The sequence below is a fragment of the Schistocerca nitens genome, chromosome 4, assembly GCF_023898315.1.
Source record: "Schistocerca nitens isolate TAMUIC-IGC-003100 chromosome 4, iqSchNite1.1, whole genome shotgun sequence".
Taxonomy (NCBI): domain Eukaryota; kingdom Metazoa; phylum Arthropoda; class Insecta; order Orthoptera; family Acrididae; genus Schistocerca; species Schistocerca nitens.
This window is the reverse complement of record NC_064617.1, coordinates 208196501-208222772: the sequence shown is the minus strand read 5'-3', so window position 1 is coordinate 208222772 and position 26272 is coordinate 208196501. Positions and strand designations below refer to the sequence as shown.

The following is a 26272-nucleotide window of genomic DNA, read 5'->3' as shown; positions in this document are numbered from 1 at the left end:
AATGTGCCAAATGAATATGACATTTTTTTCCAATTATGATGTTATTTTTATTATTCTTAGTTACATGACTAGTTTCAGCTTAACAAACTATTTATATTATCCAGATCAAGATACAATAGACATGAAAATGGCAGTGATCTCTCATGATGTGTTCTTGTCCATGGTTGTTTATAAATTATTGTAGAAATGATACTATTCATGATGGTTTTAAGTCAGTGCACTTAAGGTGGGAAATAGCTGTACAATTTCTCTGTGCTCTTGCTGCTTAATACTACGAATGCAGCATGTAATAAATTTAATATTTTAGAAAGCACTCTTTCAATGAAGACTGAACAGCGACCAGAGTACATAACACTGAGGTGAGGTGACAATAATCATGGGATAGTGATGTTCACATATACGGATGGTGTTAGTATTGCTTACACAAGGTATAATGGGACAGTGCATTGTCAGAGCTGTCATTTTTATGCGATTATGTCCACACAATGGGAATTGACAGACTTTGAACATGGAATGGTAGTTAAAGCTAGATGCATGGGACATTTCATTTTGAAAATCATTGGGGAATTCAACATTATAAGGTCAACGACTGACAGCAGCAGCGTCAGCATAGAGTTGTCTGTGGTAAAATACAAGTACCACTGTGTGAAATAACCATAGAAATCAATTTGGGATGTACGACGAACATATCCATTATGACAGTGACGCAAAATGTGGCGTTAATTGGCTATAGCAGCAGACGACCAACACGAGTGCCTTTACTAACAGCACATTGCCTGCAGTGCCTCTCCTGGTCTTGTGACTGTATCTGTTGGACCCTAGATGACTGGAAAACCTGTGCCTGGTCAGATGAGTTCCAATTTCAGTTGGTAAGAGCTGTTGGTAGAGTTAGTGTGTGACACAATCCCCACAAAGCCATAGAACCAAGTTGTCAACTAGACACTGTGCTAGCTGGTGGCAGCTCCATAATGGTGTGGGCTGTGTTTATATGGAATTGACTGGGTACTCTGGTCCAACAGAACAAACCATTGACTGGAAATAGTTATGTTTGTCTACTTGGAGACTTTTGCGGCCATTCATGCACTTCATGTTCCCGGGTAGTGATACCATGTCACCAAGCCACAACAGTTGGCAACTGGTTTGAAGAACATTCTGGACAGTTCGAACCAATGGTTTTACCATCCAGATTGCCCATCATGGATCCCATCAAATATTTTTGGAACAAAATTGAGAGGTCAGTTTATGCACAGCATCCTGCACTAGCAACACTTTCACAATTACGGGTGCCTATAGAGGCTGCATGGCCCACTATTTCTGCAGGAGACTTCTATCAACTTGTTGGATTGATGCCATGTCAAGTTGCTGCCCTGCGCCAGGTAAAATGAGGTCCAACATAATTTTAGGAAATAACCGATGACTTATCACCTCAATGTAAAATTCAGTAAAACAGTCTTGATCGGAACAGGTGTTTATTTTGGTTGGCTGCTGGTTTCAGTCTATAATTGAGACCATCTTCATGCCAAATGCACTTTAATACAATGGTAGTGCTGATTCAGAAGGATTTCTGTAAAAAAAAGATGGTAACATGCTAAAGCATCTAGAATAATAAATTTTTGAAAACTGAACCAAGTAATTTTTCTGTACATTACTAGCAGATTCTGGAGACTTCCTCATTTGCTCTTTTTCTCAGGATAGTTCTGAACACATCCTTACTACAGTCTAGCATTGGCAGTATTAATTTTGAACTTTTATTTGTTGTTGGTCATACAGAATATCTAGGATTCTTGTTAAAGTGTAGTAACTGATCAGTGAGAGACCATCCAATTGACTGGAATTAATTGTGTAGAGGGAGGGCTGGAAATGTATTGACCCTAGGATTACCAGAATAATTCAAGACTGCAGTAGAAAAATTCAGTGTATTCAATAATATTGTACATTAAGGGAGAAAAAACTATGTGAGCCCATTATAGAAAATAAGAGTGTCACAACATACAGTACGATAATATGCTAACAAATAATCTTTAGTGTCTAATTCACAAATCAGAATTAAATGAAATAATATTAAGGGGTGAAATATCTTTAAATTACATGTGCTTTTTGAATGATTACCATGCACGTAAACCATAAGGTTTCATCATCTGTCAGAGATCCACACACCTACTTATTTTTCTGATACCCGACTTTTTAAAATATCATGTGGAACATGTGATTGTTCAATATGTTACTTTAAACTGTCTCTTGTGTCACAGTTATCCTCATGGCCTGTGGTGGAGACCAGTTTCCTGTCCTGTATTTGTGAACCGAACATTACAAATCTTTCTGAAAAATTCCTGATACTAAATAAGTATCCAAAAAATCAGTGTATGATGTCTGTCACCTGGGCTGCTAGGTCACTCTTGGGTCATCCCAGTGACTGGCAGAGAAAACTGAGAAGAGTGCAGTTTAAACGAAGCTCACAATTTGCAGCATTGTCTGATTGTGGCCTTTTGGTTCTGAGTCAGGTGGAAGCACTGAACTAGAGACTTCAAAGGTTCTGTGACAAGCGAGGCTGCGACTTCCCGGACTTGTGCCATAGGGTTGAGAACTGTAGAGTTCCCATAAATAGGTCAGGTGTTCACTACACATCAGAGGCTGCTACTCAGATAGCTGACTGTGTGTGGGGTGCAGACAAGGGTTTTTTTTTTTAGATTAGGGGACTCTTCAGCCAATCCAGATAACAATAGCTATAGGAAACCCAGAAGTACTGATGTAAGATAGAAAGAAATGCCTCCCTCAGGTGAGAGTAATAAATTCCTAATGGTAAACTGCCGAAGCATTCGCAACGAACTGCCTGGAGTTTGAAGCACTCATGAAAAAGGTACAGAAAGCAGGTTGAAACCTGCAATAGATAGCAGTGAGATTTTTGGGGAAAATTTAAATGTATATCACAAATGGGGTGTGGAGGTGGTGTCTTTGTCACAGTAGACAAGACACTCAAATCCACTGAGTTAGAAATTGAAGCTGAATGTGTGATTGTTTGTGCAAGACTTAGTATGGGAGGGGGGAGGCATAAAATGATTGATAATTTGGGTCCTTCTATTGCCTACCAGACTTATCTCCTGATGCAACTGAAAAGTTTAAAGAAAACCTCAGTTCAGTTGTATGTAAGCTCCCCAATCATACAGAAATCATTTAACAATTAATTGGGAAAATTACAGTTTTGTTAGTAGTGGCCATGGTAAGACATCCTGTGAAACTTTACTGAATGCTTTCTCTGAAAGCTACCTAGAACACATAGTTAGGAACCCCACTCATGATGGCAATATATTGGATCTAATGGCAACAAATAAACTTGACCTCTTTAAGGATGTCCACATTAAAACTGGTATCAGTAACCATGATGAGGTTGTGGCAACAATTACCACCAAAGTACAAAGGACAAGTATAACATGCAGATAGATATATATGTTCAGTAAACCAAGTAAAAAATCAGTAGTGTCATATCTCAACAAGGAACTTGAAACTTTCAGCACAGAGTAGGAGTGTGTAGAGGAACTCTAGCTCAAGTTTAAAAGAATAGTTGACCTTGCACTGGATAGATATGTACCCAGTAGAACAGTTCATAATGGAAGGGAACCTCCATGTACAGGCTGTAAGTGGCACCAAAGTTAGTGTCCAGTTCCTAGCGAATGAGACAGGAACTGAAATTGAGAGTAGCAAAGCAAAAGCTGAAGTGCTTAACTTAGTTTTCAAATGTTACTTTGCAAAGGAAAACCCAGGAGAATTGCCCCAATTTAATCCTTGTACCCCTGAAAAGATGAGTAAAACAAGTATTAGTGTCAGCTTAGATAATTAAAACTGAACAAATCTCCAGGCTCCGATGGAATCCCTGTAAGATTATATACTAAATTTGCAGCTGAGTTAGCCCCACTTCCAACTCTATCATAGATCCCTCAAACAAAAAACTGCACCCAGTTCTTGGAAAAAGGCACAAGTCACACCCATCTACAAGAAGGGTAGTGGAAGTGATCCACAAAACTACCATCCAATATCCTTGACATTGATTTGTTGTACAATCTTGGAACATATTCTGGCTCAAACATAATGAGGTATCTTGAACAGATAATCGGAGCCTGGAGATTTGTTCAGTTTTAATTATCTAAGCTGACACTAATACTTGTTTTACTCATCTTTTCAGGGGTACAAGGATTATAGATAACTGCATCATCTGCAAAAAGCTTTATTTTATTATTAATATTGTCTGCAAAGTCATTACTATACAACATGAACAGCAAGGGTCCCAACACACTTCCCTGGGGCACACTTGAACTTACTTCTGCATCTGAAGATGACTCTTCATCAAGATATCGTGCTGTATCCTCCTTACCAAAGTGCTCCATCGAAGATACCATGCTCTTTCCTCTCTACCAAAACATCCTCAATCCAGTCACAAATTTCACTTGATACCCCATATGACTGTACTTTTGATAATAAGTGTAGGTGCGGTACTGAGTTCAATGCTTTTCAGAAGTCAAGAAATACTGTACCTACCTGTTTGCTTTGATCCAAAGCTTTCAGTATGTCATGTGAGATAAGTGCGAGCTGGGTTTCACATGACCGATGTTTTTGAAAACCATGCCAGTTGGCATTAGAATGGCACTGTTATAGTATTAGCTGTGAATGAGACTGATGATGTACACTCTTTGGGTTTCTGCCATCCTAGAATTGAGTGTCTTCCTCTTCTTTTTTTAACCTTCCGCAGTATATCCCTGTCTCCCTGGCCAAGGAAGGAACTACTAGTTCTGAAAACTTGTTAGTGTATCACTTTAACTTCTACATGTGTCCGTCAGCAGTGCTACATATTTCTTCTGAAAATATCTACTGGCAAGCAGTTATGTCCCATAATTTGTTAGTTTTCTTGATTGAATTTTCCTGTGACAACTATCATTTTCTATTTTAAGCAAGAATGAACTTTTTATGTGAACTGGAAGATTGAAATATCAATTAATAAGAATTTTATGAATCTATACTTCAATGCTTTTAACTGTTGATCTCTGCTGGAATTCCTTACTATGCATTTTTACTTTACATGTTGCAAGCATTAGGGGATGCTACTGTGGTCGGCATTAGTCCATTAATTTGCACATTTTTTCTTTCCTACACCTTATATATGAAACTCACCACTGAGTAATTTAGTCACATGGACAGGAACTTCATCAGAAAACAAATTTAACAATTGATTTGGTACAGCACATTAGTCTGGACAGATCATCGCACCCATGGAAATATATATTTCTCTACTATTTGTCTCCTGAAGTCACATCTCAAAACATTGACTTGAAACATAAGTGTGAATGAATTTCAAGTATTTAAATCCACTAAAGAAGTTAGTCTAGTGAGTCTTTTAAAGAACACCACCATACATTATCTTCTGAGCACATTGAATCTTAGCTAAATGTATTTCCTCTCAACCTGTTTCAGTAAACTTTATAGAATGATGCTAGTAGCAGATAAGTTAATTTTGATATACTGAAGAAACAATCACAAACTGCATTATCTAGACTTCATTTTGAAGTACAGAACCAGAGTTGTCACTTCAAGCATAACTTATTTGTCTTCATGAAATTCATCTGTGCTATGGATGTGTACCATATACTGTGCCAGGAAGTTCCTCGTCATGCACATAACTTTCTGGGCCAAATTGTCTCAGTAAATATTCATCTACCTCTAGAATTCAAAAAGTTCTAAACTTCTTTGCTAATTATATTTGGTAAACACACATCAACATAGAAAGGATGTGTTAGAGCACTGTTGATCAGCTCATTTGCTGGAGCTATGGAGAAACCCCCTCATTTTATTGTTTTGTTTAGTGCTGCCTTTTTCGGCAGAAGTGGGGAGAGGGGGTATATGAAAATGCAACTTCTCTTCTCAAGAACTCTATAAGGAAAATTTGCTGGGATATGGTAGGTCACTGCTCCTTCATTACTGTACTCCAGCAACATCCAGTTTTGTGTACTAATGAGCACAGTGTAAAGGGAGAGTTCCCAGGAACATATTGTGGTCCTTTCTGATTCCACATCAAGACATTTACAAGGTATGACTGCACCATATAAGAGCTTCAAGCCACACTGAATTCTAAAAGTGGGAGATCATACATGGTTATGTAATCCTAAACTTTTGTGTATTGTTGTATACCTTATCTGGAACATGCATAAGAGTATTTTAGTCATGAGTCTCATTTGTGGTGGTAGGATTGTCACAACTGTCAAAATACAAGTAGAGTCACAAACGTCCTGTCAGATTAAACAGTGTGCTGGATCAGAACTTACTCTCAAACTTCCACATTTTGCAAGCAGTGCTGTCACTGTTCCAGCTATCCTGGCACACCCCACTTCACATCTTCTAATACCTTTACCTTCCAAGCTCTTCAGAAGTTGTACTTGATACCTTATGAGACAAATATTTCTGAAGGGACAGAGGTGAGTTGGGGGGTGGGGGGGAATTAGAATATTCCAGAGAATGGTCAGGGTCAGGGTTTGAGCATCTGATGACATCCCAGAACTGTGTTCTGAACTAAATACCAAACACTGTGATTATCACAGTAGACTCACTTTTGGGGTTTCGGGAGAAGTGTATTTAAATCTCTACCTGAAAATCATGATTTAGGTTTCTGTGGTTTCCCTAAATCAGTTATACGCATCTTTTGTCAAAAGATTATGTTTAAGTGCTGCTGTAGTCAACAGGTAATTGCAAAGCAAATTGTATTTCAAATTATAGTTTGACACAATGTTCCTGAAGCATGAATTAGTCGTTCACATTTTCAAGATTAATTTTTCATATAAACATGTCAAACCAAAAATTGCATAATGTTTATAAAAATTCTAATTGACAATGAGAAAAAATTGCATAAAACTTTTGTAAACTTCACTTGAAATTTATGTGACAAATGAAAATACAAAATTTCCAACTGACCTTCAGTAAGTAAATGGTTCAACACTTCCCTCTATAGGAGACAAAACCTCTGCATATGTATTCCAATGACATGACATACGTAAATCTCCACTTCAGATATTCCCAAAGATTGAGCAGGTCTTGTGCATAAAAAGTCAAATATTGTAGCAATTATGTTATAATTATGTTGGGGTTTGAGCCCATGTTAAACTGTAGGTCGTTCTATAGCTATCGGGTAAATCAGTTCAAAGGCCAGGCAAAAACACTCCACTCCCCTTACGACCATGCCTATTAAAGCACTCAAGTGTTCAAACCAGCCTTCAGATCAGGGACAGCTTTACCTCCAATTGCCTGCCCCTTTTTTGTGCTTCCAGAGGATCACCTATAGTTTTAATTCTTCTACTCAGTTGTACAGATTAGTAATCAACATGTTTAACTCGAAATATATTCAGATCATTTGTGTAATGGGTTACATTTAGAGTAATAACATGCCTCTTCATTTTACATCTCTATATATTTATGAATTGTATTCCCATTCATATGCTGAAACATTTTAATTTTGGTGATTAATTTAAAGAAAAAGTTCATAAACTTCCTTCATCTAAGTTTTCCCTGGCGTATAAGATGTTCACGTATTACGGGAATGCAGCCAGGTGACGCCGTTGACAACCACCAGCCATTCAAAAGAAGCACACTGTGTCACATTCAAAGCCGAACAGCAGCAAGTAAGCAATGTGCAGGGGAATTTAAAACCTCATTTTTCAAAGAAACTCTGAAAAACTAACACTCAGACACACTGTATACACTAAGATGACCAGGAACCTAGAAGGACGCTGGTGTTTGATGGTGGCCGAAATGCACAAACTTTGTATTTCCCCAAAATATGACCAGTCCTGTTCAGAATATTCCTTATGTAAGGTAGAAAGGCCGTAGACTTCGGTGCCACCTCGGTATTATCATTCACCCAGTGCCCAGTTGGTCCATACCACAAAGCACGTATGACATGTCTTTCACTATAATCATGTGGATGAAGGTACAAAGTACCATTTATGTTGAGCTGGACGGTGAGAACTATCATCCTGCAGATAAGTCGGTGTGAGAGGCTTCCTATAAATGGCATGTCCCAATGTACCATCCACCTTCCTCCTGATCAACACTTCAAGGAAGAGACAGCAGCCATTCTTTTCCACCTTCATTTGTGAAACAAATATTCGGTTGGATTCAATTCATGCGTTCTAAACAGTTATTCAAATTCTCACTGTCATGATGCCAAATAACAAAACTATCATCTACATATCCAAAAAAAACATGCATGTTTCAGGGCTACCAATTCCAAGGCACATTCCTTGAAATATTTTGCAAACGAATTGGCAATAATAGGTGACAATGAGCTTCCCATTGCAACTTCGTCAGTCTGTTCATAGTGTTGGTCAGTGAATGGAAAGTAAGTGTCAGTCAACACATGTCAAAATATGTGTGTTAATTCATCACCAAACCTAACCTCAGTCAACCATAATGAATGAGACAGAGGAACACAAGTGGGGGGGGGGGGGGGGGGAGAGAGAGAGAGAGAGAGAGAGAGAGAGAGAGAGAGAGAGAGAGAGAGAGAGAGAGAGGGCACATCAAAACTTACTAGAATATCAGAGTCACTCAAACGCATTCCCTCTAATCAATGTAATAAATCCGCAGAGTTCTTAACGTCATGCTCCCATTGACCTACTTGTAGGGTTCAACAGAGTAGCAAGGTGATTTGCTACAAGATATGCCAAACCACCAATGTTACAATCAGATGAAGGAACCCTTTCCTCATGGATGTTAGGGAGGTCTTATAACTTAGAGGGAACAGCACAATAAGAATTAAGACTCTTGATAATCTCCTGCAATAAGGAACTTTGATTGAGGAGGCAGTTAGTCTCTATCTCAACACTTTTTGTGGGCTCAGCACAGATCTTGATATGCTGAATCAGACAGTAAACACTGCATACTTTGAATGTAATCCTGCTTGCCCAAATCAACGGTAGCATTGCTCTTGCCCGCTGGTAAAATAACAGTTTCCAGATCAACTGTAAGTGAAGGTAAAGCAGCCCTCTCATCTGCTGTAATATTACTCTTTGGTGGACGTGCCCCAGTCAAAGCATGACATGCCTCCCTCCTGGCCTCCTCTGCAACATCTGGAGGTCGTTTAAAAACAGCCTCTTCAGAAGAAGTAATAAAATCAACCTCTGGCAACTGCTTGGAATTCGGTGCAAAATTTAAACCGTTCCCTAACATGAAATTAGAATTATATTAATACCTTCAGCTGCTGACAGGCATTGATATATATTAACTGGGACAGGTGAAAATGTATGCCTTGAGCGGGACCCAAAGCCGGGATCTCCTGCTTACATGGCAGTCACTCTATCCATCTGAGCCACTGAGGGCACAGAGGATAGTGCGACTGCAGGGACTATCTCGTGAACGCCTCCCGCGAGACCCACTTTCTCACATTGTATGTACACACACTACATTCGTAGTGTCCCACTCCAACACACTCATTACTTGTGGAAGACATTCTTACCAAGTCCAGAGATAGTCCCTGCAGTCGCACTATCCTCTTTGCCCTCGGTGGCTCAGATGGATAGAGTGTCTGCCATGTAAGCAGGAGATCCCAGGTTCGAATCCCGGTTGGGGCACACATTTTTACCTGTCCCTGTTGATATATATATATCAATGCCCATCAGCAGCTGAAGGTATTAATATAATTCCAATTTCGTTCTAGACAGCTGCAGGTCATCAATGGTGTCTGTTCTTTCTTCATGCACAATGGTGTCTGTTCTTATGGACATGTCCAAAAGAACAGACTCCATATCCTTATAAGTATATTACCCTAACATGGATAAAGCTGCATCACCAAAAGCTTTCTCCATGAGATTTATTACAGGACATCAATGTATGCAGGGTGAGTTAAAAAGGAATGATGTAGAAATTTATTGAGATAACTCACATAATCAGTAGATGTGTCCATTTACAGCAAACAGCCTCAAAGCCACTAGGAGCACCAGCATAGTGCACAGTCAAAATGACTACTTTCAGTAGCACAGAGCATACCCACTGTGTGTTTTGGTTTCATGAAATGAACTCTGCAACAAATGCTCTGTGTAAATTTTGCACAGAATATGCTAATGAACCTCCAAGTAGGCCTGCAATTTACTCTTGGCTCAAGAACTTTCTTGGGACAGAGTGTTCACTGTGCTGTGATAAATTACCAGGTCGCCAACATGTTGCTGATTATGTCAGACAGGTTAGGAAGAACTTTACCCACAGTCCACAAAAATCAACACAACATGCATCTCATGAAATCGGTATTCCACAAAAGACTGTTTATCTGATGAGTACTGTGTAGACGTTTAAACTTGAAACCATATATATTCACAACGGCACAGCACATTAGTGATGCCAATAAGGCTGCTCAGGTGTAATTCTGTGTGGAAGTGTTGCATCAGTAAAAGGATGATGAGACATTCCTGAACATAATAATCTTCAGCCATGAGTCAACATTTCCTATCAGTGGCATGGTGAACACCCGCAACTGCAGAATATGAGGCAGTGAAAATCCATATGCAGCCCTGGAAGACGTTCATGGCAGCCCCAAAGTTAATGTATTCTGTGCCCCTGGCAAACTGAACGTGTACAGCCTTTTCTTGTTCTTGGAGAAAACTATCACTGATATTGTGTAACTGGATATGCTTGAAATTTTTTTTAATTCCACACATCGATGATGATGATGATCCAGATGAGATGGTTTCCTACCAGCAAGGCAGTGCAACACCTGATTTCCTCACAGGGATTCGAGGTTTCCTCGATAATCACATCCCAGGTCAATGGACTGGCCAAGAAGGGCAAATTGCATGGCCACCTCACTCCCCAGATTTGACACCACTGGATTTTTTCTTCGGGGTGTCATTAAACACCATGTGTATGTCTCGCCCCTACCAAACAATTTAGCCAACCTGAAAAATTGAATCAACACTGCCATTGCACAAGTTATACCCAATTTGCAGGAAGAAATTGATTGAGAAGAGAAAGGGGATAGTAATCACCAAAGGGCTCAGTGTGAAAGGGTACTTCATACCTTGGTTCACAGGGCCCATTTCATCTCGGACCCTGAGAGTTTGTCAGCTGAGTTATCCTATCTAAAAGTCACCTTTCATTATAATGGGAAAAGTCTACAGCCTTCTGCCATACAGACACAGGGAGCATTTCAAACAGAAGTATGTGCTTCAATCACTTTCTACAATCAGGAATCTTTTAGGTTCCGTAAAAGATGATCTTGTTTTGCGTATGGTGGGTATCTACTGTATTCCTTGCAGTTGTGGCATGTTATATATGATCAGACTATCAGGACTGTGGAGGACCAGCATACAGAGGATAACCAGCACACATACTTACAACAGCTGCACAAATCTGCCATTGCAGAACATTGTCTTGGCAGTGGTCATCCTATAGAATATAACATGGAGATTCTGGCATGCACTTTCAGCTACTAGGATAGTGTTGCCAAGGAAGTTGTCGAAATTAACTAGAAAGTAACCTTATAAATAAAATTGGCATTTGTTGTTTAAATTTTGCATGGAATCCTGCTCTCTCCCTTCTCAAAAAATAGAGGGACAGAGTTTATTGTACCTCGCCCATTGATTATTAATTTCACTACTGATAACTTCTATGTCAGTCTTCTTTGGTTTGTGATGATGGTAGTGTTTACAGCATGTGTGTGTGTTTTTATCTTTCAGAATTTCTTTGAAAATCAAGGTTTTAAATTCCCCTGCACAGCACTTACTTGCTGCAGTTTCACCTTGAAAATGGCAGGGTCTGCTCCTGTCAAAATGTTGGCTGTTGTCAATGATGTCACCCAGCTTCATTCCCATTAGGTACTTGAACACCATTTACACTGGGAGAAACTCAAGTCTCATACTGTTTACCTCTATGCAGAGGAAATACATTGTTGCTTGCATAGGCTGGATAAATTTTGCAGCAGTGGAGTAAGCTTGCAATGTGTATTTGGTTTTTGTTTAGGTGTCATGTTCAAAATATTGTTCCAATGTTTGCTAAAGTTGTGCATCATATTAATCCTCCTGCCACCTATCACATCAACCACTGATTCTGGCATCCATTGCATCCTGGACCTTTAGACTCCAGCTTCTCTCAGGTTATCCACACTTTCTTCTTTTCGCTGGGGTCCATTGCCACACTTCGGCCATCAGCTGTCACCCATCCTTCCTATATGTCCATATCATTTTAGAAGTCCCATTCCTGTGGTGTCTATTACTGATTTATTGACATTCATAGGCTCTCTCATATTGGCATTTGGTACGTGGCTCAGCCTGGAGATGGCACAACGCCTCCAAAAGCCTATCTCTAGTGCAAGCAATTTGTTTCTCTGATGTTTGTTCATTACCCGTGTTCCTGCTTCATATATAGTGATGTTTTCAGAAACTAAAGGATATGCTGCCTGTCTGGTCCTTTTTTATTATGCGAAAGGACCGGGTTCAGTTGTCATACAGCCTTCGTGCTCTGCCCTCTGACAGAATCACAATGTCATCAGCGAACCTCAAAGTTTTTATTTTTTCTCCATGGATTTTAATTTCTGCTCTGAATTTTGCTTTTGTTTCCTTTACTGCTTGCTCAATACACAGATTGAATAGGCTACAACCCTGTCTCACCCCCTTCCCAACCACTGATTCCCTTTCATGTCCCTCGACTCTTATAAATGCCATCTGGTTTCTGTACAAATTGTAAATAGCCTTTCACTCCCTGTATTTTATCCCTGCCACCTTCAGAATTTGAAAGAGAGTATTCCAGTGAACATTGTCAAAAGCTTTCTCCAAGTCTACAAATGCTAGAAATGTAGGTTTACCTTTCCTTAATCTATTTTCTAAGATAAGTCGTAGGGTCAGTATTGCCTCACATGTCCCAACAAACTGATCTTCCCTGAGGTCGGCTTCTACCAGTTTTTCCATTCGTCTGTAAAGAATTCGCATTAGTATTTTGCAGCCATGACTTATTAAATTGATAGTTTGCTAATTTTCGCATCTGTCAACACCTGCTTCCTTTGGGATTGGAGTTATTATATTCTTCTTGAAGCCTGAGGGTATTTCGCCTGTCTCCTACATCTTGTTCACTAGATGGTAGAGTTTTGTTAGGCCTGGCTCTCCCAAGGCTGTCAGTAGTTCTAATGGAATGTTGTCTACTCCCGGGGCCTTGTCTCGACTTAGGTCTTTCAGTGCTCTGACAAACTCTTCACACAGTATCATATCTCCTATTTCATCTTCATCTACATTCTCTTCCATATCTATAATATTGTCCTCAAGAACATCGCCCTTGTATAGACCCTCTATATACTCCTTCCACCTTTCTGCTTTCCCTTCTTTGCTTAGAACTGGGTTCCCATCTGAGCTCATGATATTCATGCAAGTGGTTCTCTTTTCTCCATAGGTCTCTTTAATTTTCCTGTTGGCAGTATCCATCTTACCACTGGTGATATGCACCCGAACATCCTTACATCTATCCTCTAGCCATCCCTGCTTAGCCATTTTGCACTTCCTGTCGATCTCATTTCTGAGACGTTTGTATTCCTTTTTGCCTGCTTCATTTACTGCACTTTTATATTTTCTCCTTTCATGTATTTAATTCAATATCTCTTCTGTTACCCAAGGATTTCTATTAGCCCTCGTCTTTTTACCTACTTGATTCTCTGCTACCTTCACTATTTCATCTCTCAAAGCTACCCATTCTTCTTCTACTGTATTACTTTCCCCCATTCTTGTCAAATGTTCCGTAATGCTCTCCCTGAAACTCTCTACAACCTCTGGTTCTTTAAGTTTATCCAGGTCCCATCTCCTCAAATTCCCACCTTTTTGCAGTTTCTTCAGTTTTAATCTACAGTTCATAACCAGTAGATTGTGGTCAGAGTCCACATCTGTCCCTGGAAATGTCTTACAATTTAAAACCTGGTTCCTAAATCTCTGTCTTACCATTACATAATCTATCTGAAACCTATCAGTATCTTTAGGCTTCTTCCATGTATACAACCTTCTTTTATGATTCTTGAACCAAGTGTTAGCTATGATAAAGTTATGCTCTGTGCAAAATTCTACCAAGCGGCTTCCTCTTTCATTCCTTACTCCCATTCCATATTCACCTACTATGTTTCCTTCTCTCCCTTTTCCGACTATAGAGTTCCAGTCACCCATGACTATTAAATTTTCTCTCCCTTCACTATCTGAATAATTTATTTTGTCTCATCATACATTTCATCAATCTCTTCGTCATCCGTGGAGCTAGTTGGCATATAAAATAGCTACTGTAGTAGGCGTGGGCTTCGTATCTATCTTGGCCACAATAATGCATTCACTATGCTGTTTGTAGTAGCTTACCCGCATTCCCATTTTCCTATTCATTATTAAACCTACTCCTGCATTACCCCTATTTGATTTTGTGTTTATAACCCTGTATTCACCTGACCAGAAGTCTTGTTCCTCCTGCCACCGAACTTCACTAATTCCCACTATATCTAACTTTAACCTATCCATTTCCCTTTTTAAATTTTCTAACCTACGTGCCCAATTAAGGGATCTGACATTCCACGCTCCGATCCATAGAACACCAGTTTTCTTTCTCCTGATAATGGCGTCCTCTTGAGTAGTCCCTGCCTGGAGATCCGAATGGGTGACTATTTTACCTCCGGAATATTTTACCCAAGAGGACGCCATCGTCATATAACCCTACAGTAACGTTGCATGCCCTCGGGAAAAATTACGGCTGTAGTTTCCCCTTGCTTTCAGCTGTTGGAAGTACCAGCACAGCAAGGCCGTTTTGGTTAGTGTTACAAGGCCAGATCAGTCAATCATCCAGACTGTTGCCCCTGCAACTACTGAAAAGGCTGCTGCCCCTCTTCAGGAACCACACGTTTGTCTGGCCTATCAACAAATACCCCTCCGTTGTGGGTACACCTACGGTATGGCTATCTGTATCGCTGAGGCAAGCAAGACTCTCCACCAACGGCAAGGTCCATGGTTCATGTGGAGGGCGGGGGGCATTCTCCCATATAGATTTTAAATAGTGTCACAGCTATACAACGTCTGTGGTATAGCCCTTTTGTTACAGGAAACTCCAGTGACACTAAATTTCCTACTTAGACAGCACTGATACAATCTGTATAGAACTTTTTAATGTAAATAGTTGACACACCACTGTTCTTTATATTTGCCTACAGATTGTTTTGTGTTGCTGTATGATAGGCCTTCTGCAAATCCCCAAATACTAAATGGATTTCTCTGCTTCTGGCATTTCTCTTCTCGGTTAGATTCTGTATTGTGAATGTTGTGGTCTAAAATCATTTTGTTTTTCAGACAATATAGCCTCAGTCTCTATTCTTTCTTTAAGGATTCTGCCATATATTGGCTGGGTTACTTGTCTCGTCGTCCTCCTCCCGAGTGTTCGCCCATATGGTTTTGTTATGAGGATCAGGTTGCTAGGTTTATCTTATTAATTTTGGTGTTAACTTATTTCTAACATAACAAAATATAAGATTTATGCATGTTTAAACATATCTCAAATAGTGCAACCAGTAGGAGAAAGAACAAAAACTATACAGAAAATTCAATTCAACATTGCAGCAATTATACTGTAAACAGTAATATTTATTTTGTGTGCCATAGATTGTATTTCTGAAATGAACTTTGGAGTTTGTTGCTGATAAGGCCTTACTATTAAATGTCAAAACTTATGAAAATATAATGTTGCTATGTAGGTACTTATCATTCTAAATTGTGCACTTCAAATGTGCACCTGAATTTGTCTGTACTTAATTTTTATGGTGGTAGTGGAAAAACTCCACTGAAATCACTCTCATCGCTATGAAAAATGTTTGAAGTATTACTGTAACTGTCACTTGTTTTTAATGAAATAATAATTTCCTCCACTGAATTTTCCAAAAGGCTTCATTCTGCCATGCTGTCTCCATGATGCTCTATGTATGTTTGATGGCCTCCTTCCAGTCTTCAGAGATGACTTTCCTAACAGCTTCTTTTGTGAGTGCTTAGACTTCAGAAAGAGTAAACTTATTATAAATCCTGACAGTGTAATGTTTAATTTGGTTTCATGTCAACTCTAATGAGTTGAAATGCCAACAGAATGCCCTTGTCAACAACAGCTGAATAATAATGAGTGTTACCTAGAACAATTGTTGACAGTTTTCCCTGATTTTGAATTAGTGATTCTATGAATCAGTTTGTAAAATTAAGGTGGTTCATTTCTTCATGATAATCTCCTGTTTCCCTTGATTTAAAAAGGTGGAGACTGTTCAGAGGAAATCCTTGTGAGGTGCCTACATGAAAAAGAATAACATTGTCCCCTTTGCTGCAGGCGTTGCCATTGCCATCTGTCCAGCCCTGTTCGACAAAACGACCAGAAGTGGCCCACGTCTCTTCAAGCCGCACCACTTCTTCGATATTCATGCCGTAGATCTGCCCTAAAAATTTGCATTGTCAAACAGCTACATCCTTGTTCTCCACCGACAGCATAGGGCCACAGAAATGTTCTTACTGAAATACTAGGTTGTGCAAAATTGTGTGTGAGTGCCTTGAAAAAGACTGGATTCCATAATAATGGTGACCAATAACCTGTTGATTACTGGATTTCCCTTTCTGTGATAATGGTCACAAATGTGACAATGAATCGCATCCTCAGCAAATGAATCTATATTGGTAATCTGTTGATCCATACAATGGTTTTTCCCGAAGAGTTTAAACCTTCGATGTTTTTACAACTTTTTATTTCTTGGACATTCTCTTGCCAGTATTCACAATAATGTTTTTTTATTTTTTTGTTCCGTGCTACAGCAGTTCTTTTGATTACATGATGAATGGAGAGCAGCAGACCACCGTTAAGTCTTTCAGTCTCAAAGTAGACATGTAACACGTAAACCATTTCTCTTGCCTGGCCTCATACAGCAATTCCCCAGCCAAGAGAACAACATGGAACTTCTCCACTAATAATTTTCAATGAACTTTTTTCTGATATTGTTCAGTACCACAGAGCAAGCAAGAGTAACAACAAACAAAATACTAACTCATCCAACAGTAAAAATTATGACAAACAAAATTGCGGGGTGCAATGATCATACAGAACAGCAGGCTACCTGAAACTTGAGCATAGTGTAAGCATGAAATGTTGTGGTGGTGGGGTGAAGATTTGGCAATTATAGCTGGTTGATGTGGTAGTCCTGCTCCTTGTTTAAAAGCTTGGCTGTAGCTACATGAGACAAGAAAATTCCCCCCAGCAATATCTGCATGATGTAATGAGATTCATAACTTATGTAAGCAAAACATTCTAATTATAAGAAAGCTGCATCAGCCATACAAAATATAGTGTTTCATTGAGGCCTCATCCAGACTTCCACACCTACTACAGTCTTTAGGTAAACATATCAGTATTGATTCTTGTTTCCTAATGTACGGTAATGCAGCCTCTTTCTAGTATGTCATTACCTCAGTCTTTTCTTATCTCTTGGTATCCCGCGAAGTACTCACTAGGTTCATCTCCCACCCATTCACCTGCCAATTGTTCTGTCCACATCTGTTTAATTTTTGCTACAGTCTTAATTACGCTTTTTGCTACTGTCGGTTCTATCATCAATTTGTTTGTTTCTCTAGCACTCATAGTAATTCCAAACACGAATTTCCAAGCTTGCTGAACAGCGCACAGTCTTTGCATTAATATTCCATACCTCATTGTCACAAATCAAAACTGTTAATACACACTGACTGCAAACTTTGCTTTTCAGACTCACTGGGAGCTAGTTTTCAAAGCTCTATTTAGTTTACTCCAGGAAATTTTTAGCTGCCTCTTTATTTCTTTAGCCTGCCTGCAAAAACAAAACAAACAAAAAACCCTCACCAACGATTTTGTAACTCTATTGTTTATTTTCTTTGATTTTTATTTTGTGTTATTTGTTTAAGTCTTGTTATAATTTATTTACAAGCTTTCTTTCAAACATGCTCTATTAATTGCCTTCATTAATTGTTGATGATTATTTGCAGTCTTTTCATGGACCTGAAGATGGGTTCAGGTACATACCATTAGTACATCTTCCTGCTTATCTTTCCCAGAATCTGTAACTGCCTCTGTGGCTACTAATAATGCTGACATTCAATCTCCCAGCCTTTTTTCCAGTCTCAAATGTCCCACCACTTGACAAGATACAATGGAAATGGTATCTTTGATGTGTATTGTCTTCAGTATGTTAATGTAATTGAATCAATGCATACCCTGTTAAAATCTATGAATCCTAGGCAGAGTTGTAATTTATGCTTATTGCTTCATTCTATAATTTCATTCATTAGTTGCAATTAATCAATTGTGCTATATTCATGTCTAAAGCTAGTATGTTCCTTTGCCATTAAAATCAGTTTTTTTCTATACAGTTGGTGACCATTTTAATGAATATATGAAGATATTGTGCACTGCGGAGAAGAGGTTGACAGGTCTGTAGTTTGATTCTCTGCCCCCCCTTCAGTCTTGTGAAATATGTGGGGTTCAGATTTTTAGGATTGTCTTCTTTTGTAAATATTCTGTGAGTATGCAAGAGAAGTTTTGAAGACAGATATGAAGTACTGGCAGAAGTAAGGCTATGAGGGTGGGACATGAATTTTTTTGGGTAGCTCAGTCAGTAGAGTACCTACCCATGGAAGCCAAAGGTTCCAGGTTGAAGTCCTGCTCTGTCACACAGTTATAATTTGCCAGGAAGTTTCAGATCAATGCACTCTCCACTGCGGAATGAAAATTCATTCTGAAAACTCTGAATGCTTGCACAATTTTCTCTCTGCTGTTGGGTAGTGTGCCATCTTAACTATAGAAATGGGATCTTACCCAAGTTAAGTTATTATTGTGACTTCTTTGTACTGTTCTCTCTCTCTCTCTCTCTCTCTCTCTCTCTCTCTCTCTCTCTCTCTCTCTCTCTCTCTCTCTCCACAACAACGTGCTAGTGCGCATACACACACACACACACACACACACACACACACACACACACACACACACACACACACACACCTTCGCGCGCGCGCACTGAAAACTGCCTACAACTTAGTCTGATGTCATAGTTTGCCTTTAGTGGTCATAGTTTTTGTGATGTTTTGAAATTAAGAAACCTATAACAGTTCAGAGAGGAAAAATGTGGTCGCCAGGTACTTCATGTTCCATAGATTTTAGGTCATATGTTACTGTATACAAAATATAGTCATTGTGGAAAATTGTAAGTTATTGTCTGTATTGAAGAACACAACTGATTACCATGAAGAAATGAACAGAGACATGTTTCAGCGGTGGTTTAAGGACTCGTGTTTGAGGGGGAGGGGGGGGAGGGAAACGTGAAAAAGCCGTTAGTAATAGTTATCAAGAATGCCTCATATCATTCAATTTTGCCTTAGTGCTCAGAGCCATTTTGACTGTGTAAAGGATGGATTACTGGATCTCGTGGCTCAGAATAAACCATCTTTACCTCCATATGTTATAGATCAGGGATGTCCAGTCTTTTAGCTTACCTGGGCCACAGTGGAAGAAGCCACGTTTTTGGGCTGCGCATAATGTACTTAGCACTAACAGTAACCATTGCATCATGTGGTAGGAGTTTCAAACTTGTAATATCAATTTATCATGAACAAACAATGGAAAATCCAAGATGGAGTAATGGCAGTATTATGACAAGGATAGATTGCAACTCACCATATAGCGGAGGTGCTGAGTTGCAGATACGCACAACAAAAAGACAGTCAAACAAGTAAGCTTTCGGTCAGAAAGGCCGTCACATGCAAATTCAACTCGCACTGTCATGACTGCAGTCTGGCTGCTGAGGCGAGTCTGTGAACAGCAGTGCATGGTGGGAGAAGCAGTGTGGATGGTAAGGCTAAGGAGGAGGCTGGGGCACGACAGGGCAGAGATACCAGGATAGGAACGGGGTCATAGGTGGAGAGAGGGTAGGGCAACTAGATGCAGTCGCAATGTTAGACATAGGGCAGGGGAGAGGGAGGCAGCGGAAAAGGAGAGAAATAAAAAGACTTTGGGTACATTGGTGGAATAGAGGGCTGTGTAATGCTGGAATGGGAGCGTGGAAGGGGATACCTGGTTGTAGGACAGTGACTAATGAGGGTTGAGGCCAGGAGGGTTACAGGAATTTAGGATGTACTGCAGGGAGAGTTCCCACCTGCACAATTCAGAAAATCTGATGTTGGTAGGAAGGATCCAGATGGCACAGGCTGTGAAGCAGTCATTAAAATGAAGAACACTGTGTTGGGCAGTATGCTCAGCAACTGGGTGTTCCATCTGTTTCTCGACCACAGTTTGTGGTGTGCGGATACGTAGCTGGTTGGTTGTCATGCTTACTTGGAATGCAGCACAGTGGTTGCATCTTAATTTGTAGATCACATGACCGGTTTCTCAAGGAGTCCTGCCTGTGTTGAGATAGGTGATGCATGTGACTGAACTGGAGTAGGTGGTGGTGGGAGCATATATGGGCAGGCCTTGCATCTAGGTCTGTTACAGGGATATGAACCATGGGGCAAGGGAATGGAAGCATGGCTTGTGTATAGATGGACGAGGATACTGTATAGGTTCAGTAGGCAGTGATATACCACTGTGGGAGGGGTGGGAAGGGTAGTGGGTAGGCCATTCCTTGCTTCAGGGCATGACAAAAGGTAATCAAAACCCTTTCAGAGAATGTGATTCAGTTGCTCAAGTCCTGGTTGGTACTGAGTTACAATGGGAATGCTCCCCTGTGGCTTGACTTTGAAACTTTGGAACATGGAGGGTGACTGGAGAGCCAAGATTCAAGAGATCTGTTTCTGTGCGAGGCTGGGAGGGTAATTATGGTCTGTGAGGGTCTCAGTGAGACTCTTGGTTTATTTTGAGAGTGGCTGCTCATCACTACAGGTGTGATGGCCATGGGAGGGTAGGCTGTATGGAAGGGACTTCTTGATATGGAAAGGGTGGCAGCCGTTGAAATGGAGGTATTGCTGGTGGTGGTTGGTAGGTTTGATACAGGTGGAGTTGTTGATGTAGCCTCTTTGAGGTGGAGGTCAACATCAAGCAAGGAGGCTTGTTTGGTTGAGGAGGACCAGTTGAATGATGGAGAAGGTATTGAGGTTCTGGAGGAATATGGATTGTGTATCCTTGACCTTGATCCAGATAGCAAAGTTGTCATCAGTGAATCTGAACCAGGTGAGGTGTTGGAATTCTGGGTATGTAGAAAGGATACCTGTATATGGCCCATAGGATGATGTCATGTGCATTCCCATTTCTGTATCCTGGATTTGTTTGTGGGTGATGCCTTCAAGGAAGAAGTAATTGTGGATGAGGATATTGTTGGTCAGTGCAACTAGGGAGGAGGTTGCAGGGTTGGAATCCGTCAGGTGTTGGGAAAGGTAGTGTTCAGTAGTTTCAAGGCCATGGGCATTAGGGATGTTAGTGTAAAGGGAGGTGGCATCAGTACTGATGAGCAGGACACGATGTGCTAAAGGAACAGGATATGTGGAGTGTTGGTGGAGGAAATGGTTGGTATCTTTTATATAATACTGAAGGTGTTGGTCTGTGAGAGCAGAGATTCTCTAAGTGGGGACACAGTAACCGATCACAATAGGGTGTCTTAGGTGGTTGGGTTTTTGGACTTCAGGAAGCATATAGATGGCAAGTGTGTGGAAAATGGTAGTGGTCAGGGAGAGATGCACTATGGGGAGAGGCTCTGGGATGGCTGTAAGGCTCTGAGGAGAGACTGGAGATCCTGCTGGTTTCTGCAATGGAGTCACTGTGGCAGGGTTTTTGTGCGAATGAATCTGACGGGTGGCAGAGTCCTTCTGCAGGTAACCCTTGTAGTTCAAAACAACAGTGGTGGTGCCTTTGTCAGCAGGTAGGATTGTAAGGTCAGGATCAGTTATTAGGAGTTGGATTGCAATTCTTTCTGCGGGTGTTAAGTTAGATTGCATGTTGTGATATTTGAGGAATGATAGGGAGGCAAGGTTCAAGGTTAAGAATTTATGGAAAGTTAACAGGGAGTGATTTGGGGGAAGTGGGGCTGGATCACTATTGGGTGGAGTAGTACATAAACAGATATTTTTTTTTATACCGATTGTGTCATATTTGCTCACTTCTTGGGCCTCACTGATAATTGCTTCAGGCCACATGCGGGCTGTGGGTTGGACACACCTGTTATAGATAAACTAACAGAAAAATATGGTCATAGGGTCCTTAGACTGCCACCATACCATTGCAACTTCAGTTCCATTGAAATCATATGGGCTCAGGTTAAAGTTTATGTGACAAGGAACAACAAAACATGTATGTTAGCATAAGTGGAAAGAACTGCATTGGCAGATTGGCATGATGTTTAAGACACATGTAGGATGTAATAATGAAAGTGTGGTAGAATTAAGGTTTAGTGCAAAATGACAATGAACAACTTATTATTTCATTAAATTCTGACAGCAGGTCTAGTAGCAACACAGGCAACAGTGAAAGTAATTCTGATTTAACCTCTCCACTGCCTACAAAGACATTGACAACAGACAGGGAATAGACTATTTGTTTCTTTTTTGGTGTGCATGCAGTTAGTGACTGCACAAGCACATGCCATTTATGAGATGCCAACTCGGCTCTCCACCACTGCCATCAGTCAATCACAAAGTAATTTTAATCCGATTATAACCACTTCATTCACTGTCTGTTCGCCATCCCCACTCGTTTACCTCCTGGATTCCTACTCATCACTGTTGACACAAACTCCCTGTACACCAGCATCACTTATGCTCATGGCCTCGCTGCCATCAAACACTACCTCTCCCAACACCCTTCAGACCCACTACCTCCTTCCTCACTTACCTTACGAACTATTTCCTGACACACAACTACTTCCTTTGAAGAGAAGATATTGAAACAAAACTGCAGCACAGCTATAGGAAACCAACACCATCCTATGCCAACCTTTTTATGGGCCATGTAGAGGTAAGCTTTCTAACCTCCTAAAACGCCAAGCCCTGTGGTTCAGGTTCAGTGGTGATACTCTCATGATCTGGACTCAGGACCCAGACACTCTTATCTTCATTCCTCCACAACCACAACACCTTTTCTCCCATCCAATTCATCTGGTCCTCCTAAACTCCAGATGCCACCATCCTGGGTGTTAACCTCCACTTCTCTGATGGTGCCATCCACATATCTGTCCACAATAAGCTCAACTGTATTTCAAGAGCTGCCACCCCTTCCACACCAAAACGCCTTTCCCATACAGGCTGACCGTCTGTCGATTGTGTAGCTGCAGTGACAAGAACTCCCTTCCCCAATATGCTGAAGGTCTCTTAAAGGCATTCAAATGGGCACTACTTCTCAAACGTAGCCTGCAAACAGAATTCCCGTGCCATATCCTCACACACAGCTAATCATCCCACCACCCCCAAGAATCAGCAACAAAGGAGTGTCTCCTTGTCACCCATTATCTCCCTGGACTGGAACATCTGTGTCATATTCTTTGCCAGGGTTTTGTTGATCTATCTTCATGCCCTGAAATGAGGGACGTCCTACACAAGATACTTTCCACCTCTCCGAAAGTGGTGTTCCATTACCCATGAAACCAACACAACATCCTAATCCATCCATATGCTGCTCCCACTCCAACCCCTTGCCAAAAGGATCACATTACTGTTGAAGACACAGATGCAAGACCTGCTTAGTCCATTCACCCATCACTTCCTGCTCTAGTTCTGTCACAGGCTTATTCTTTCTCATCAGAGGCCGGGTCAGCTGGCAAAGTAGCAATGTCATATATCAACTCCACTGTTATCACTGAACAGCTTTTTGTGTTGTTCTCAACCAACCAGGTGTCCACCAGAGTGAATGGCCACTGCCATACTGTGGCCAAGAGCAAAACAGACCACCTGGTGGCAGAATATACAGTTGAGCACAAAACATGCTCGATTTCACAGGCTGCTTAACAACCCAAGCCATCTGTATCTTTCCCTCCACCACTAACTTCTCTAAAATATGCAGAGGGGAGTTATCCCTGCAGCACGGTGTCCGCACCTGGAACCATCCTGACCTCAATCTTCATTAACCAACTGTCACCAATCCTCCACCCGGCAGCTTCCCCTTCCTGTGTCCCAACACCCCCTCCCAGTCCACCTCTCCATGTCACCTTCATTGTGTGCTGCTTCCCATCACCTTTGACACTGGTGCATCACATGCCTAGCCCGTGCACCTGCTGATCCTCCCTCAAGCATTCCTAGTCAGCAAAGTGGCTGCCTCCCTTCAAACAGCTAACTACCCATATTCAAGCCCTCTTCCTGCAATTTGTATATCTCTCTCTATTCTCACCCCACCGGACACTACCCCACCTCTCTCTGTCTCACCCTGCCCTTGTCCACCTGCCAAACTGCACTCTTTGACATTATGCGTTCAAGTGGTACTGCATAAGTGCACAGGTGTGTGTGTGTGTGTGTGTGTGTGTGTGTGTGTGTGTGTGTGTGTGTGTGTGTGTGTGTGTGTGTGTGTGTGTGTGTGTGAAATTGTTACACCAAGAGCACAACAATTTTTCCCCAATTACCCATATCCTCCTGTTAACAATGTACAAATTAGATTGCTATAGTACACCAAATACGTCTCACCCTTCCCCTCCCTACTCACCACTTTACTGATTTTCAGGTCGTAGATATACTGATACAGCAATTATTCCATTAGGTTATTATCATCTGTTTATTCTTATTAAACTTGAATTTTGTTCTGCTTGATAACTTATGTGTTTGTTCTGTATTGTGATACAGTGACAGGCTTTCCTTTTCAGGTGGCCCGAATAGAGATTCCATTTGCTAGAGCTGCAAAGAAAATAGACATTAAAAAACTCAAAAGAATTATATGGGAAATTCTTAGAAGATCTCCGGTTATTGGGGTTAGTGAGAGAATTATTATACACTAGAAATTTAAAGTAGTAGATGTAATTGTCTTCACTATTTTTACTAACTCTGTGCTCTCTTCTATAGGAAAATGATTCATCGTCAAGTAGCAGCATTTCTGGTACTGAAAGTTTGGGAAATGAAGATGAAATGAAGTCACCAATGTGGGCAAGTGAAATGTATGAGAAACTCAAGAGCAACGTGACAGGAGATCTGGCAAAGGACTTGAACTTTCCAATTGCTTTTAATTGTTTACTCCATTTAGCTAATGATAAGAAGTTACTTCTCACTGGGAAAGATGATTTGTCTGATATTTTTGTTACTCAAATCAGAGAGAGTTCTTAATTTACAGCGAAAAAGACTGGGATGTTATCAGAAGCAACAAATGTGCTCCTATGTGAAATATCTATCTGATGAATGTGGCTGTGACTAACTATCATGAACTGTGTTTTACTTTGCATTGCAGACATGTTGGTCAATTCAGTATCTGAGAAGAAATATGTATTATTTTTCATGGATATTTCATCTGAGAACTCAGGAGTTCTTTTTATTACTGTGTTAAAAACTTTGTGACAATAGTCACAGTTGAAACTATTTATATTTGTGGTTAAGTATGCCAGACTTTGAAGTAGTGTGAAGAAAATAGACAACAGAAAGTGAATACTGTTATATAGAAACCTTAGGGTGAACATTTAATCAAAGATCATTACTTTCTCATAAGGAAGTCATATGTGGAAGCATAAAATATGAAGATAGACTTAATAATATTTATTGAACTCTTGTAATTGTTATTGTGGGGGAAGCAGAAGCATTCCAAGTTATTTGAATAGAAAGTACCTTTTTTTCTCTCTCTTCCTCTGCCCCTCCCTCCCGTCTTTCCAGGAGCAGGATAATAAAAGTAAGATAAGAATGGGATGCATGCTGCTTCCATATCTAGGGTCAAGAGAAACATCATGTCTACTGTACTGCAGTAGGAAGATAATAATATATACAATGAAGAATTTAGACTTCAATTAAAATGAAAGTATCAAGGATTCTTGACATTGCCATTTTTTCTTTGCTATTGTCAAATAAACACACAATTCTTAAACTTCATGTTATGTAATTAAGGATGTGTCACTTGGCCATAGAAACATTACATTTTGATTAATATATCTTTTATTTATATTTAATGTTGTATAGCTGTATTTGTTTATATTGCTGTATGGTGCTATAGTACATATTTTGTTGAGTTTTTCAATTAAATGCTCAGACAAAAACTAATTAATAAGTTTATTTTTTTGTGTATTCATGGCTGTGGTGATCACTATGTTTTGATGAAATGAGTATCTTTATCTGTCTCCTGTAGATCACAGTGTATTGTGTCTTCTTAA

The 26272-nt window shown here is 40.3% G+C and overlaps 1 protein-coding gene across 1 annotated transcript in view; it reads left to right on the top strand.

The window, feature by feature from the left end:
* The window catches only part of LOC126251775 (condensin complex subunit 2), a 201659-nt gene extending 175646 nt beyond the window's left edge, over positions 1-26013 (top strand). The window contains exons 11-12 of the mRNA XM_049952398.1: positions 24791-24895; positions 24987-26013. Coding sequence (XP_049808355.1) covers positions 24791-24895; positions 24987-25244 — 363 coding nt within the window. The 3' untranslated portion in view covers positions 25245-26013. The remainder of the gene's footprint in view (positions 1-24790; positions 24896-24986) is intronic.
* The last annotated feature ends 259 nt before the right edge of the window (positions 26014-26272 follow it).